The 15,828-nt window shown below is 42.3% G+C and overlaps 1 protein-coding gene across 10 annotated transcripts in view; it reads left to right on the plus strand.

Moving 5' to 3' along the window:
- The window catches only part of EML1 (EMAP like 1), a 124,931-nt gene that overhangs the window by 30,431 nt on the left and 78,672 nt on the right, over positions 1 to 15,828 (plus strand). For 3 of the 10 annotated variants that reach the window (XM_064659137.1, XM_064659138.1, XM_064659145.1), the window contains exon 1: positions 12,331 to 12,590. The exons of 1 other annotated variant lie outside the window; for it this stretch is intronic. In XM_064659137.1, coding sequence (XP_064515207.1) covers positions 12,524 to 12,590 — 67 coding nt within the window. In that variant the 5' untranslated portion in view covers positions 12,331 to 12,523. Of the gene's footprint in view, positions 1 to 12,328; positions 12,591 to 15,828 lie in introns of those variants that run through there. 6 more of the 10 variants (XM_064659134.1, XM_064659135.1, XM_064659139.1 and 3 more) reach the window with 3 other exon arrangements.

The following is a 15,828-nucleotide window of genomic DNA, read 5'->3' on the forward strand; positions in this document are numbered from 1 at the left end:
GAAGGACAATTCCAGAAAATAGATAGTCTAGCCTTCAAGGTTGATGATAATTTTCAATGCCTGTTTAAGAGACTGTGCCGCTAAGAAATAAATCATAGTAGATGATCACTCTTTATAAGGCAGAGGGAGGACAGAATGCTTTTATGTGTAGGTGTCTGTGAATGCGGAAAAAAAAGAGACATAAATGTCTTTCATCTCATACAAAGGAATAACATAAACACACATACTTTATGATATGAAGACAAATATAGGCTGAACTTACTTTAAAATATTTTCAGATGTGCTGATTACACATGCTCAGGAGCATCACAAACACCACAAGAACTGTCCTTTTCATGGGTGTACATGTTTGCCTGCTAAACAGCAAATAGTCACTTTTAAATGAAAACAAATACTTCAGTCAGTGTGAACTGCCTTTTTACTTCATCAGCTTGTTCACATGAGCATTATAGGAGTGGATCCAAAAAAGGGAACAGAGTAGAAAAATGAAATTCCAGACACCCCATGTACTGTTTTGGAAGTGGACCTCAGTCCTAATGGCTGCACAAGCTTTTGTCATTTCACTATTGCAACTGTGACAGTGTTTTTGCCAAGTTTTGACTCTGATTTGTACCCTCATAAGAGGGAAAGAGGCATTACCTCATTTTATAACAAGCACTAGCGGACTTGTTTCGTGTTGACCTGACCTGACATACACCAGTGACTGTGAGAAGAGAGGCTGTTTCTCCATCACTAACCCCAGAATAGTAGCACTCTATACATGAGCGCTCAGGAAAGTGGCTTGTTTTTTTGGTATATTAACTTTATTTTCTGGTATGACATTAACTAAACTGTTTTCTTCATCACCTGCTCTTGGAGATGGTAGAAATATATTGCCAATGATCTAAATGGAGAAAAATCGATTGCCTCAGAACAAAAAAAAATGTGGAGCAATAGCCTAATTTATATTACTCCAGCTTGACAGCAACTGAGAGAGATTTTTCAAGTAAATTGGGATTATATCAGGTATACAGTCAATTACTTGTGAACCTCATGTGAAAAGAACAGCAGCAAAATGTCCATGAAGTGGGCCTGCAGCTACTGTTCCCCAGAAAACTTAATGGGCTGGGCAATAACTCTCAGGAAACCTAAGCTGGTAAAGACCTTTAGAGTTCATCTAGTCAATCTCACCCAAGGCAGGATCAGCTATATCACATCAAACAGGACATAAATGTGTCTAAAATTATTTCAGAGACGTTCCATTGGTGCTGTTACTTCCTCAGGCAACTTATCACAGTGCTTTACTGATATTAATATTGGAAAGATTTTTTTATTCTAATGTCTGACCTGAATGAGAACCTTTCCTGATATGATTTAAAGTGGATTTAATGTGCCAACTGAGGTGTTATCAATGCTGAATAGGGTGGAAGGATTTCTTCATACATTTGCAGGATTACTTATCCATTTCATTATATTGATTGCCTTTTCTACTCTGCATAACACAGCTCAGTGTTTGGTTTGTGTTCTACCCTCAGCTGAATTATTTCTTAACTAGTTATTACCCACCTTCCAGCAGATAACTCCTGTCTAAATGTAGTGCCTTGTACTTTGTCCTTAGTACATTTTATCTTGTTTTTACAGATAGCTCCTCCAGGCTGCCAAGATCTTCTAAAAAATTTAATCTGCCTATTGGCTAGCATACTTTCAGAGCTTCCAAGCTGTGACCAGCACATTTACTAAGTATTTCTTATGTTTTCTTTTTCAGTCACTAATAAAAATGTGGACTATGATGAGACTAAGGAGAAAACCATGCAGAATAATATTTCATGCCTCCTTCCATTTTGTGTCACTGTTTAGGTTACGATTACCTGAGCAGTGTTACATCCTGCTGTGGGTGTAGCAGGGTCAACAGGACTGTGTTTCCTCATTTGCTTATAAGAGTGCCATGGGTGTGCAGAAAGCCTTACTGTAGTCAAGTTACATGCCACCAACTGCCTTTCCCCTGTCCACAGGGCAACACAGATGTGGGAAGAACTAAGCTGGTTTGACAGACTTGGTTCTTACAATAAAAACTGAATGCTTCACCTTTATTGTCTAGGCACTCCTAAATAGTTTGTTTAAAAAAATCCCAGATTTTGGGGCAGGAATTTAATTTAATCAGGCTGATCGATAATCTCCTACTCCTTTTTTTCCCAATTTTAAAGACAGGTCCAATGCTTTTCTACTTTTGATCCTCTGGCAACCTAAACATCTAGCCACTCAGAGATTGTCCTGGATCAGTCTGCCCTTTAAACAGCATAGGATGAAATTAATACATCTAGCTAATTTAAAAAATATTATCTGATTACACTGCAGCCATGCAATGAATCAAACTGCAGGACTAATTGATCCTAATAACTATCACCTATTTGCTAGATTCATTTTCAGCTGGATCAGTTCCCTGTCCAGACTCCTGCACGCCCTTACAAATCATTGTGGCAGTGGGATGAAGGAAGGCAGTGAGGAGGTGGGAATGGAGTAAAGCAAGAAGGATGCAACTACATTTTTCAGCAACAGCACCGTCTTAAAATGTTCATTGAAATACAGCTTTAGTGAAGACAGATACAAAAAAAATCATTAATTACTTGTACCTTCTTCATGTCATCTGTCGACAGTTGTTGTGCACCCTTGAGTAGTGAACCAGCATTCTCATGGCCTTCTTCTCATGCATTTGTAACATCACATCTTGTAACCTCACTGTTCCTACTTGTATCTCATTTTGTGTTTTTTTTCTTTCTGACTTTACATGAACATACTGTTGCCATTCATCTATACTTATGTTGAATAGTTCAACCCCTTTCCACATACTTCCCTCTGGTCAGATTAGAAAGGGGCTTGTGGTGAAGCCAGGAACTTTATTACTACATTTCCTATCCTTCCTCTACACTGGCATAACTTGTGTTTCTGAGCTCCAAGGGAAAACATGCAGAGATGGAAAAACCTGTGTTTCAGTCTTCATATGCCATACTTCCTAATTTCACATGGAAGGAGATGGCAAATGAATGACAGAGCAAACAGCCTTCATCAGATGAATGGAAAAAGTACAAAATGCTAAATCATATCAAGACTCTCCTCCAATTGTACCGCTTGAATGTGAGGTAACTCCAAGCAGGACATAGCTCATGGAGGACACGAGAAACAGAGTAAAGGACATTTTTTTCTCCAGCCCTCCAGCGGTTCTGGCCTGCTCAGCAGAGCTGAATGTAAACAGATATTTGCTCTGCTTCTGTCCTCTAAATGCATCATTTTCCACAAGTTCACATGTATGACAGCTGAAAAATCATGAGTCATATGTATTCTTTTCCAGCATAAAGTATTATTTGCCCCTTATTCTTGGATGGTCACTGAATGACATTTAATGTCATTTGTAATACTGGAAAAGTTTCCTTTGCCACAGTCTTATATGGGTTTCCTTTAAAACATCTTACTCATATGAAATTAATGCCATCAACTTCTTTCAAATATCTTTATTTTCTTAATTGTTCATACAACACAAAATTTCATCAATATTGCAAAACCTTTTCCTCCTGACTGCTGATTAAGAACACAGCTGCTGATGTCTCGAAATAAAAATTGCCATGAAGGAAGGAGAAGATATTATGGATGTTTAAATCTGACAAATCTGAATCCAGGGGTTTGACTTTGGAAAAAAACTGTTTAGTTGAATGGAATCTCTGATGAGCACTAAACAGCTAGGTTATTTGTAATTATTTCTGTATATGGTGCCACAAAACTATGTAACGCTTCTTCGAACAAATAAAAAGGAATAAAATCCAGGCTTCAGTTGAAGTTGAACTCTGCAAGGTTGTATCACATGAAGAATTGTCCCTTGGCCTATTCTACCCAACCCTTAGTCTAGGGGAACTCATTCACCTTAATTCACAGGGAATCTTTGTCTGAAGGGATGGTTTGGGAAAAAATGCAAAATTCCTCAGTGCAATATTTCTCAGACATCTGTAAAATATATCACAAGCTGGTTATGGCCAAAACATTCATTAAGCAGCTACCAATAGGCAAAAGAGCTGTTTAAGAGGAAGAATCTGAAGGAAAAGGCAGCAGGCCCCTGCATGACAAGGGCTGCAGGCTGTTTAGAGCAAGTTCTTAGCTTGGACTGCACAGTGGTCACACAGTGTGTGTCCCTTGGCAACCCCTAGTCCTTCATCAGCCAGTGCACACCGCAGGGGTTTTATGTTCTTAATTCTCTTGTTCATGGCTGCATCTGCTTGTATAATTTATGGCACACAATACATATTTTTCTTTTGAGGTTCATTCTATTCTTTATTCTAGCATTTATTCTGTCAGAAAGTGGTTGGACAATGAAAGGCTATTGGGCATCACAAAGCTGAAAAGAACTTGTCTTCTTGCTCTTTTTTTTCTTGAATTATGTCTGCTAATGATAAAATCCTTTTCGTTTCCCTTCTTTCCCTTATCTATAGCTCTGGTTTTCTCTTGCTTCTTTGAAAGCTTGAGAGAGAAACATCAGGTGGTGAAATACTTAAGAATTAAAGGGCTGCATCAGGAAGCATTTTTAAAGTTAGGTAACTTGGTATCTGAAACAAATGCATGATTGTTCTTCATGCTTGGATGGCTGGCAGCCAGGCAGCAGGGCCAGGGATATTTCTCAGGGATTCATTCAGAGACTGTCATTATTGCCCCTATTACTTTTTCCTCTGTCCAGGACTCTCTTGAATGCCATCACCAAAGAGAAGAATGCCACGCATGGCTTCCCCTGAGGAGGATTAGTAATCCTACACCTTGCACTGGCTGGCAGAGGTGTTTTAAGAACAGCCAGCATTCTTTCCCCAAAAGCCAAATATTTTATTACTGTATAGACCTGATCCTGCCATTTAAACCCTAATGCCTATTCATGTTTCTGGGCAATTCAGTGGAGGCTTCTTTGGTTCAACCACTTACTTTCATGCATTTTATTTCTTATATTTTATGTGTCCAGAGGAGATCAAAAGCAGAATTCATCTAAGTTTCTGGATGCACTTGCTATGAACCTGCAGAAAGAAATCACTTTGAAAAAACACATGCAACACAAAATTGCTTTGATCACCTTGTGGGCCTTGGGTGATTGCACAGACTAGAACAAAAAAAGTTTCTTTCAAGGCAAATCTTGTTCCAAAGTAAATAAAAAGGTTTAATTCAAAACTATAGTTACCCACAACAATAAAAGCTACCGTCCATGCTGGAAACTAGTGTAAAGTAATGTTGAAAACTGTAGGAAAGGATTATTGCCTATTGCATTTTTCTCCATCCAGCCAAGTTTAGATTAGCTGATGATTCAACTGCTTTCTTCCATCCCCAGGTTGTATCTTGGGATCTTGAACTGGGAAAGCAGAAATGAGCTGAGGCAGCAAAAGCAGTGGAGGGACGAAGGTCTCAATGTAGGTGGTCTTGGGCTCTGGAAGATTTCAAAGGAATCTGCAAGTGTAGTGAGCTGAATTTCCTGCCTGGCCCTTATAGGTCATCCTGCCTTCCACTCTCCTGATCCTCCACTTGCTCAGGGAAAGCTCATGGAAATTCAATGAGTTTGAGCCAGTGGAATTCTGTTGTCCCCTGCAGAAATAACCCACGCTGTACAAATGGAATATTGTCTTCTTTCATCCCCTAACTCTTTTGGTACAATTAGTATTGTATTTGATGAAAGATACAGTGGGTGGAGAAGCAAAACTTGAAGCTAGGTTAGTTGAGGGGGTAAATGGGCTTATGTGATGACAGGAGTTAAGACTGGAGGCAAACTCTCTGTAGCTAGTTTCTATGACTTGTTTAGTAGTACAAATTAGTTTTTCCAATAAATTGCTCACTAAAAGCAAGCATAACATATAAAATCACTAAAAGAAATGCAGTATTTTTTCCAGCTATCTATCAGAAGATATTTGCCATAGTTCATTTTCCACATCTGGGCAAATTTCCAGCAATGTAACTGCAAATGTAGAAAGTGCCATAAATGAGATTAGCTAGCCCCTTCTATCACTAATATGTTGAACTGATCTGGTGCTTTGTCTTATCCATGCATTTTTATGTGTGCTTTACTATTTACATGTCTGACAGTAAATTTTCTTGCTATGCATCAGTTCCCATGAGATGCCTTGTGCAGGATCCTAAAAATGGTGAAACTCTGACATGGGAAGATAGGAAATTAGGAATATCAATTATGCTAAGGTACAAGGTTAAACCACCATCCTACTGACCAGGGAATGTAAAATATAGTGCTGAGGTCCCTCTCTCTGTTCACAGACACTGTGGGTACCTATTTGCAGAAGAAAGAGACTTCTTTCTCATAGTGTAGCTGATGTATCCTTTGGGCATGTATCCTGTTTTCTGCTTTTGGGTTTTACACATCCTTGTGGATTGATACAGTCCAATTAAAATGCTTGTTCTAAAAAGTGATCAGAAGGACTATTGTAGTACCACTTTGTTAAAAAATGGTATTTTTTGTGTACACCTTAAATGATCAATTTGCTATGCTGTAATTTAAATATAATTTTGAAGAAATATATCTACATCATAGTTTACTCTAATCTCATCCTTCTGTATTATAATTCAGAAGGCACAGATTTGTATAGCTGTGGCTTTGTATAAACCAGATATTAAATTGTAAAAATATATGACTTAAATACTTGCATAAAATAGATCTCTGGAATATTTACTATCACAGTAACATCTTTATAATCACAACATAAAAATTAAAACAAAACCAGTGATCTCAGCCATGTGCAGGAGGGTGTTGATGTGGTGCTAGCCATAAAAAAAAATCATATTTTTATCCTCACTGAAGGCATTTCCCAATATCTACATGTCTGAGGCTCCCTGAGGTTTCAGTGGGTGCAGGAAAAGTCCTTCTGCTGGGAGGGAATTCCCCATGGGGCGTGACACAGACCTTTGGGAGGATCCTCCCCTGAATGGTGAACTGCTGAAACTGTGCCGAAAGTCTTGTACCTGAAACCAGAGAGGCCGTTCTTACAGGAGGTAGGATTCGTGCTCCTGAACACGCAGATCTCAAAGAGCTCTGCTAGTGTAAGCTTTCAGCCTCTACTGAGGGCTGAAACCACCAAAAATAGGGTTGCAGAGCTGAATTAGAATGGAAAAATTTAAGGAGTAATTTTGAAGACTGGGTGGATCATTTCTTCATGTGATGCCATCCATCACTGCACTTCTTCACATTAATCTCTCAGAGTATTAATATCTCAGAAATTTTCTTCCCATCAGCACAGATTGCACAGAAGATGGAAAAGAAGTTGCATGCCTGTGTATCTGTAGTGTATTTTGCTTCTCATCTGTTTAGTATCATAATGTTATATCTGTGGATGTAGCAAGTCTGCAGTTGGCCATTATGTACATTGATGTGCATGGAACCCAGCTTGTTAGGGGACCTTACAAAAATAAGGGTATTTCTACTGCAGGCACTATGCCTGAAAGCATTTCACAATAAAACAAACAAGTAATATCTTCAGTGCTTACAGGCAGGGTAGTGCACTCGACTGGTAGTTATTCTGGTGTGGTTCTGTCACAGACTTCCTGGCTGGACTTTGACTGTGTCATGTTTTCCCTCTCATTTTCCAAATAAGCAAAATAAAGCCAACATTTAGTTCAAAAAGATGGTGCAAGTCTGAAAGCATCAGTGTTTGCTGAGCAGCCTCCCATTTTTGAATAGGAAGAGTCATAGATGTGGAAAGCATTATTCTTTTCATCTTCAAAGCCTTCTCTTTGTATTTATAAATTAACCAATCGGTAAAGCAATATTTTTTTTTCCTGGGCAGTATGATTAAGAATATTCTTATTAATTATAGGGAAACCTCCACAATTCCAATATATATCATTCAAAACAACAGGATGTATTCAGGCATATTGCGACATATTTTCATTTGGATTGTAAAACATCCATACCTTTGATGGTTTCATCCCACATTTGTTATACTGTATTTTTAATGCACTCAGACTGTGCTGGCATAATGGTGATCCTCCTCTCATACCCCATCTTTCCCACATGCATGAACTGTGCTTTGTAGTGACATTCATGAAGCTCCCTGCTGTGGCTGAAACACTGGAGTCCTGCTATTTAGAATGAATGATTATTCCAGTGGTTTAAGTGTTTTTCACAAAGGAGAGTGGGGAGGCAAGGCACTTCTTCCTTTACTACACCACACTAGGAGAAAAAATCTTTTCTTGAGCCTACGAAGGGACCCTGACAGAGAACCTGGAGATAGTCTTAGCAGTGAGGAAAAGCCACTTCTGAAGAATGAAGAAAATTTATTCACCACATGAAATTCTCTTAAAAACCCCAAACGATCTCAGCGGCTGCTTACTGAAGAGAAAGGGCAAATAAACAAACAAATTTAAAAAAAAATCAGCATAAATCAGGATTTCATCAGACTTTAGGAAGCTAAATCCAAAACTTAACCCCAGAGCCCATCTCTGCTAAATGCTGATCTCATCCTGCTAGTGCCTAAACCCAGGCATTGGCTCTTCCTTCCCCGGGGCTCCTGCTGTGTGCAGCCTTCTGCTGCTGCTGCTGCTGTTGCTGCTGCTGTTGCTGCTGCTGTTGCTGCTGCTGTTGCTGGGCATTGTGCTACCCAGTGCTGCCCCCCTGGCCTCTGCAGAAGCACCGTGTCCTCCAACATTGAGGCAAAGCACTGTGCCTGTGCTATGACACCAGCCTTCAGACCACCTAACTCTGAGTGCTGGTGATGGACAGCTGGAAGGGGTGCCCATTTCTTATGCTTTGAATGAGTGATAGATGATTCAGGGAGAAGCACACGCCTGGTGCCTCGTGTTTTGGATTGTTATCTGGGCCCGTGCACCAAGTGTTGCAGTGCTTCAGCTTTTTAATGAATGAAACATCTGACTCACAGAGGAAAAGCAAAGCTTGTACAAACACAGAATTTAAAACCTTCCAGGCTCCAGCAGAGACTGCTGCATTAAGTAAGACTGTGAATGGTGAAGTGGACTCTTACATCTTAAATGGAAACGCAGTTAGCTACAAAACTGAGCTCAGCTCTCTTTGATCACGCTGCAGTAAACGTGACCTATCAGATGATTGCTAAAGAGCTTGAGGGGGATCTTCCAAAGTTAGTCATGGTAAAATACGTGCTATAATTATATCCACTGATAATTTTTAGCAAAACCAGCACATTTGCTGATGGTGCTAGATGTTTTGCCTGATTTCTCTAGTTACAATGTATGGTTAGAGTGTGCAGCAGCCATCCAAGCTTTCCTGATGTGTTCAAGCGCTCAGGCACTGCACTGACCTGAAAGAAGAACCCTCCAGCGTCTGTGGTGAACTGAGCCTTCACCTCCCGTAAACTCTGCACAGAAGGACTCACTGCACCTGATGCCATTAGCAGCTCTGCACAGCAGGCTTTGCCACTGACAGCCAAATCCCAGCATCCTTCCCTTACCAAGTGCCACCATCTCACTCCCTGAACAAGCCCACTGGAGGCAGTGGCATTCAGCACAGACACAGGGGTCAGGGTTGTCCAAGCTACCAGCAAATGATGAAAGCAAATGATCCCCGCTTTTCAGGAACAGGGATACATAAAACATCAAAATTATCAGGAGCTGGACTTTGATGTTCCTAGTGTGTCCCTTCCAACTCAGAATATTCTGTGATTCTGTGATATTTGACTATAGGTCATTAACGGGGAGTGAAAGAAAGTCTTCTTTGTCCTAACACTCCTGAAAATTCAGCTAGGGATGGGTACAAGCTCTTTTGTTCTCACTTAGCAAACAGTCTTTTGTATTACACTACTCAAGACAAGTGAATAAATATATATGTTATAAAGTACAGCTTTCAGAAATGTGACATCATACAGTTTCTGACACTGCCTGCACTCAGCATGCACAAATGTACAGCAAAAAATCCCTCCCAGATACCCCAGCCCCACTATACTGCTCAGGATGCCACATTCCATATATATGCTTTCCCATTTTCCAAAGAACTAGCTTTGATCTGTGCAAATGATGAAGGCTATAGTTTACTGAAAAGTGGACAATTAAAAGAAGTGGGCTTATTGTTTCACCATACCAGCAGAATTCCCAGACACACATTAGTGCATCTTTGTAATCCACTGTTCTATTGTTCCCACAGCCAGACAGAATTTCTTTTTCATTTTGTGCCTTGTCGTGCAGTTTAGTGTAATGAGATTGTAAGAGGTTTCAAAATCATTAAATTATGGAAGTGTTTCTCTTTTCTAACCCTTGTCCTAAGAGTATAATGGCATCATAACAGCATCTGGAGGCTGGTGCCAACACCATTTTCTGTCACATCTCTGAGCTGATTTGCAGCGTGGTGAGCTGAAAGCCTTCCCTGACACCTTCCCCTCTAGTTTCAGTGGGTAATCTATTGTAAGGTTTTCAAGGTTGTATCTCCCTTTAACAATGGATTAGATTTGAGTATCTAAGTGACTTTTAATTTCCACTCTCTGAAATGGAGCTACATTGCCTCTTTTGGGCCTTTCTTCTGCTTTGGCAAATGTCATAAAAGTCAGTGGGCTTTTACTTATCTTTGTAGCACTCTCACTGACAACACATTTTTTACTATGAATATAATACTTTTAGACAGCCTAGATTTCATAGATCTTTTTGCCAAAACTTGCACATCTGAAGGAGGTATAGGTTAAGATAACATTGACATCTGATGGCGAGAAAACTCTTGTGCTGAAACTTTCTCAAGATGGTGGAAAATGTAATTATTGCAACAATGTTTTAAAATTAAGGAGATTCTTATTTAAAATTTGTATTAAAAAAAAAGCTTAATTTTTCTATTATTGCAACTCGTCTGCCAAAAGTCCCATGCATATATGTCTTTCTGCGTGTACAATTTTTTAGAACAATACGGCATCTTTGAAAAGTTTTATGGCTTATGCATGAAAAGGTCATGAGAAAACCTAAGGGCTCTGTGTTAAACATGAGAAAGAATTGTGATTAATTTAAAACACTTAGAAAATCTATCGGCTTTAGTATTTTTGAAGTAATTTTCTATGCTTTTTTTAGTATATAATTAAACTATCACAATTTCCTGCTATTTATAGCCCATAGCTATAAAATGCAGTTGTTTTTGTCAGATACAAGTTAAGCACATCAGTCTGGGTAAGTACTTGTGTTGGAGATGACTTCAACTCTACCGATATTGGCACTGGCAATTCAGGAGGGAGCACTTTTCACTCCACTTTAATATGGAACTGATATCTCTGCCTAATTTTATAGCATACTTTTGTGTTAGCGCTGCCATGGTTTAGTGGTTGGTGAAAAGACTCACATGTACCAAACCCATGCCTGTAAATGGATCCACATGATGGAATTGTCCTGCAAAAAGCTCCTGAAAGGACTGAGGCCTGAAGACACGATGTGTTAATGCTTTGGCGTTTTTCAAGGTGAAAGGTGTTATAGATAACGCAATGCGCTATTTTTCTCATGTCCCTTGAGGAGCTTTAAATAAAAATGCCTTTCAGTCGCCGGACACTTCAACATCCCTTAGGACAGAAATTGAAGCCCAAAACGCATCAAATTATTTTATAATATTACCAGCCACTAGTTTTGTACCACCACCCTCGTGTCACCATGAATGGATGTTATGAACATACCTAGATAAATATATTTTAAAGTGTTAAAGCTATTTTAGTATCCTGTGTTGGAAAAGTGTACCATTCTTCAAACTAAACAGTTAAAATTGTATAAAATGACATAAAATTAATTACGGCATGTATAGTTCATTTTTGTAAGAGAGTATCAATTGCAATGTTATCTTGACAGCTCCATCCTGTAGCCAGCAGAATCGCCACTGAAATCGGCGGAGGGCATAAGGCGCAATAACAGGCAGGCTGTTGCTTCAGTGGGAGAAGCGGGAGGAGGCGAGCGCTGCTGCGGCAGGGAGGGATGCTGTGCTGTGCCGGGCGCTGCTGACCGTCGGCACAGCCGCCACCGCCAAACTCCCGCCCTGCATCCAGAGCCGCTCCGGGCACCTCCGCCCGTGACCGTACTTGGAGTTAAGCCCCGGGCCACCGGCAAGCACCTCCGGCCGCAGGGCCGGGCGGTGTCTCGGCTCTATGTCGCCCCGATCGGGACACCCGGTGCCGCCGTGTCCCGCGGGGGCAGAGCACGGTGCCCGCGGCTCGCCCCCCTCAGCGGCGGGCCGGGCTCGGCGGGGACGCTGTGCAGAGATGGCCGCGCCGGCCCCGCGCCCGCCGAAAGCCGCGTCGGCTCGCTCGCTCCCCGCGCCCCGGGGTCCTCCCCGCCTCCCGCCGCCCCGCCGTGACGGTGCGGCCCCGCCCCGGCCCGCCCCGGCCCGCCCCGCGGGTCTCCCCCCGCGCCTCGGCGGCGGAGCGGAGCGGAGCGGCCACCGCCCCAGCCGCGGCGGAGTGAATGGGTTGCCATGGCAACTGAGTGAGGCAGGCAGCGAGGCCGCCGCGGCCCCAGCCGCCTCCGCTCCGCAGCGTGTGGGCGAGCAGGCAGCGGGCGGCCGCCGGGACAGCCGAGGGGACGCCGGGAGCGCAGCGGCAGGATGGAGGACGGGTTCTCCAGCTACAGCAGCCTCTACGACACCTCCTCGCTGCTCCAGTTCTGCAACGGTAAGGGCGGGGGCCGCCCCCGGCGAGCAGCGGGGTCCCGGCGCCCCGGCGGGGCGGAGGCGGAGGCCGGCGCCGGGAAGGCAGCGCCGGGAGCGGGCCTGGCCCGGGCTACCGGCGGCGTCTGCACTGCCCAGGGCCGCCCGGCTCCGCGGCGTAACTCGGGCAGAGGAGGAGGAGGAGGGAGGAAACTTCATCCCCCTCAGCCTCCCCCATTACACGGCGGGAAACCTGCCAGCCCTCGGGGCGCCCCTGCGGGGAACTTCTGCACCTCCTTCGCGGGTATCTGCAGAGATTTGTGTGCGTACGTGTTATGCTATGGATGTGTGTGTGTGCATCTGCCTCGGAGACAGGTCTGGTGTAGCCCAGGCGGTCACCCAGCGCTGCGTGTCTCCGCTGCCGACATGCACACAGATACACATATATATACACATACACGCACATGTATAGGTCGTGCATTTATATACAAGTGTAGGACGGAGCTCTCCGTGACCCCGAGGGGCGCAGTGGGACGACCCGGCGGGGGCAGGTGTCCTTCAGCCCCCTGCCCGCCCCCGCTCCCAGAGCCCCCCCGGCCCCTGTTGAGGTGTGAGATGCCTGTGCGGAGTTATGAGAGTTGGCCTGCAGTTACTGTTTTTTCCTTCTGCTGTTTTTTTAAGGTAGGGGTTATTGGGATGGTGGCGTCACCTGGGTGGCAGCGTGACAGGGGAGCTGCTGGGCTGCAGTGATGGGTTGTAAAAAAGCAAGGAGGAGATGGGGAGCTGTAAGTATCCTCACAGGAGGCATTGGAGATTGGCCTGCGTAGTGTTTGGGATTATTCAACTAAATGGTGTTTACTGTATTTGGAGGGAAATAAGTCAGGTATCCTAAATGTAACAGAGTTCTTCATGGTAAACTGTAATCTCAAAATACTTTGTTTTGATTTGAGTTACTGCTTTCTAGCAGCAAAATTGCAAGCATTCATAGTCTCATATTTCATTGAAAATTGATTTGTGGATCTCTTATTCCTTCACATTTTAGTAGTGGTCTGGCTTTCTACTGCTATCTGAACAGCTGGAGTCAGGTTCATATTAAATTGCTTCATGACAGCAACTGCATCAGACAGTTGCCTCTTCTCTTGCAAGATATGAAGATGATAAATTTTACATGATTTTCCTTGTGGTGTGGTGCAAGAAAGGGACAGGTTTGCAGAAACTCTAATAGCTGTGGACCTTGAGATTGTGGGAGCAGTTTTTCAGGGCGTCATGAGTTGTGTGTGTGAGCTGTGCATTGTGCAGTGACGCCGTATTTTCAGAGCTCTTCAGGAGAGAAAACTATGACTGTGTACGGGGGTTGTACGCTAATGGCAGATGCCTGTTTTGCTTAAACTTAATAAATATTTCATTGTAAGTATTTTTTAAAAGAAAACATACAGCAATGTATTTCAAAGTTTATACTCTAAGCCATTTATAAGCAAGCTGTCTTCCTACCAAAAATCCCTGGGCTTTGCTTTTACAGTGATCCTGATAGTAGCATGCATGTGAGAGCAGGAGTAGCAATACTTTCTGAATAGTTTGGAAAAGCAGAGTAACTTATTCCTGAGCACTGTCCCTCGTGTTGATTTAGTAAATCTGAGCACCTATTATACTTTCTGGAAATAAGCCATATGTATTTATGCTGTACATAGGTTTTAAAATCTTAGTTAATCCTGAAGTAGTATATTCTAGAATGTGTTTCTGATCAAATTACTTGCTTAGCCGTCATCTCATTGTAGATAGTGAGCTCAAGGGCTGCTGTAAACTTGTATTATTCTGTGTTTATGAAAGAAAGTGGTTGAATTCAGAAGCCTTTCTTTTTATGAGTTAACCTTCAGTGAGACTATATTAAATGAAAGGAGGAATTAAAGATAATCAGGCCTTTGAGTACAGCCTTGATCAGGTATTTCACACATGACCCATGAGGAAGAAAATACAGATAGAGGATGCCAGTTCTGAGGTTGAAAAGAGTTAAGGAAAATTTCTTTACAGGGAAGTGGAAAGCTCTTGCAAGTATAATGGGTAGTATGAAAGATGATATGAAGTTGGGAGTGGGGCAGGCATAAAGAAGAACCAAATGAAGCAAGCAAGTGGTAGAGATATGAAAGACAATATGATTTTAGCATATGGTAAAGTGAAGTACACAAATGGCTGGTAAGCACTCAAAGTGATCATTGTTGTATGCCGTAAGGTTTTCTGTTCTGAACAGGCTTATTTTTAGCTTTACAAGGAAAGACATGATGGGATTTTCTGATGCTCTTAGACAGAAGAAATGATAAAGATACTGCCTGTACATATTATTTCAAAAGATCAGGATACAAAGGCTGTGCTCCTGTAAAAATAACTGCAGATCACTTGTAGGGTGGCAACTGAGGTCTAGCCTGGGCCAAAGGTGGCTGCAGCTTCTCCCACTTCTCAATCCGTTCTTCTTGTTTGGAATGGGTGGGAGCCAGAGAGGGGATGGTGAAGAAGGGAGCAGTGGTGGGCAGGAGGTTGTGATGGGAACGAGAGAACAGGATCTTGGCTCATGAAGGACCTGGTCAGGGAGGAAAGAAGTAATGTGAGAGCAAACTGGCCCCAAGACTCCCTTTCTTTCTAGAAAGGGCCCTGGGTTCAGGAGAAGAATTTGGGTCTTCATCCATATGCAGGTCTAGTTTGCATGATTGTTTAGTGATGTATTTCTATGGCTTGTGATGCGTAAAAAATACGGTAGATGGAGAAGGAAGGAGGTGAGGAATATGTGTTAGTTTTGAGCTGCATGTCTAAAATCTAGGGCAGATATTTAGCACAGCTAGTTCAAAGACACCTAGTTTCTTCAAACTCTTACAGAGCAGTAAAGGTACGGTTAGCACTTGAGAAACATTGCGTTAATGAACACAAGTGTCAGTCTGAGGTAACATCAAAGCAAGAAATACAAACTTCCTATGTGATTTTAGGCAAGTTATTTCATTCTTGATGCCTTAGTTTCCTTAGTTGTAAACTCAGTGGAAAGTGCATACTTACTTTGGAGGAGTTTATCATCTTTATTGATTTGTTTGCTATCTCTCTCCTCGTTTTCAGGAGACAGTCTTCAGGAGCACAGAATGTTTTGCTAGTGTCTGTGCCTGTCCTGTTTGTTTGTTTGTTTTTAAGAAAGACATTAAAATAACTCGTCTTAATGCCCAAGGACAGTTCTCAACTTACATCTCACTTTCTTGGTAATGAAGAACACTGTGGGTTTATTTTGC

This window comes from Pseudopipra pipra, chromosome 6 (assembly GCF_036250125.1).
Source record: "Pseudopipra pipra isolate bDixPip1 chromosome 6, bDixPip1.hap1, whole genome shotgun sequence".
Lineage (NCBI taxonomy): Eukaryota > Metazoa > Chordata > Aves > Passeriformes > Pipridae > Pseudopipra > Pseudopipra pipra.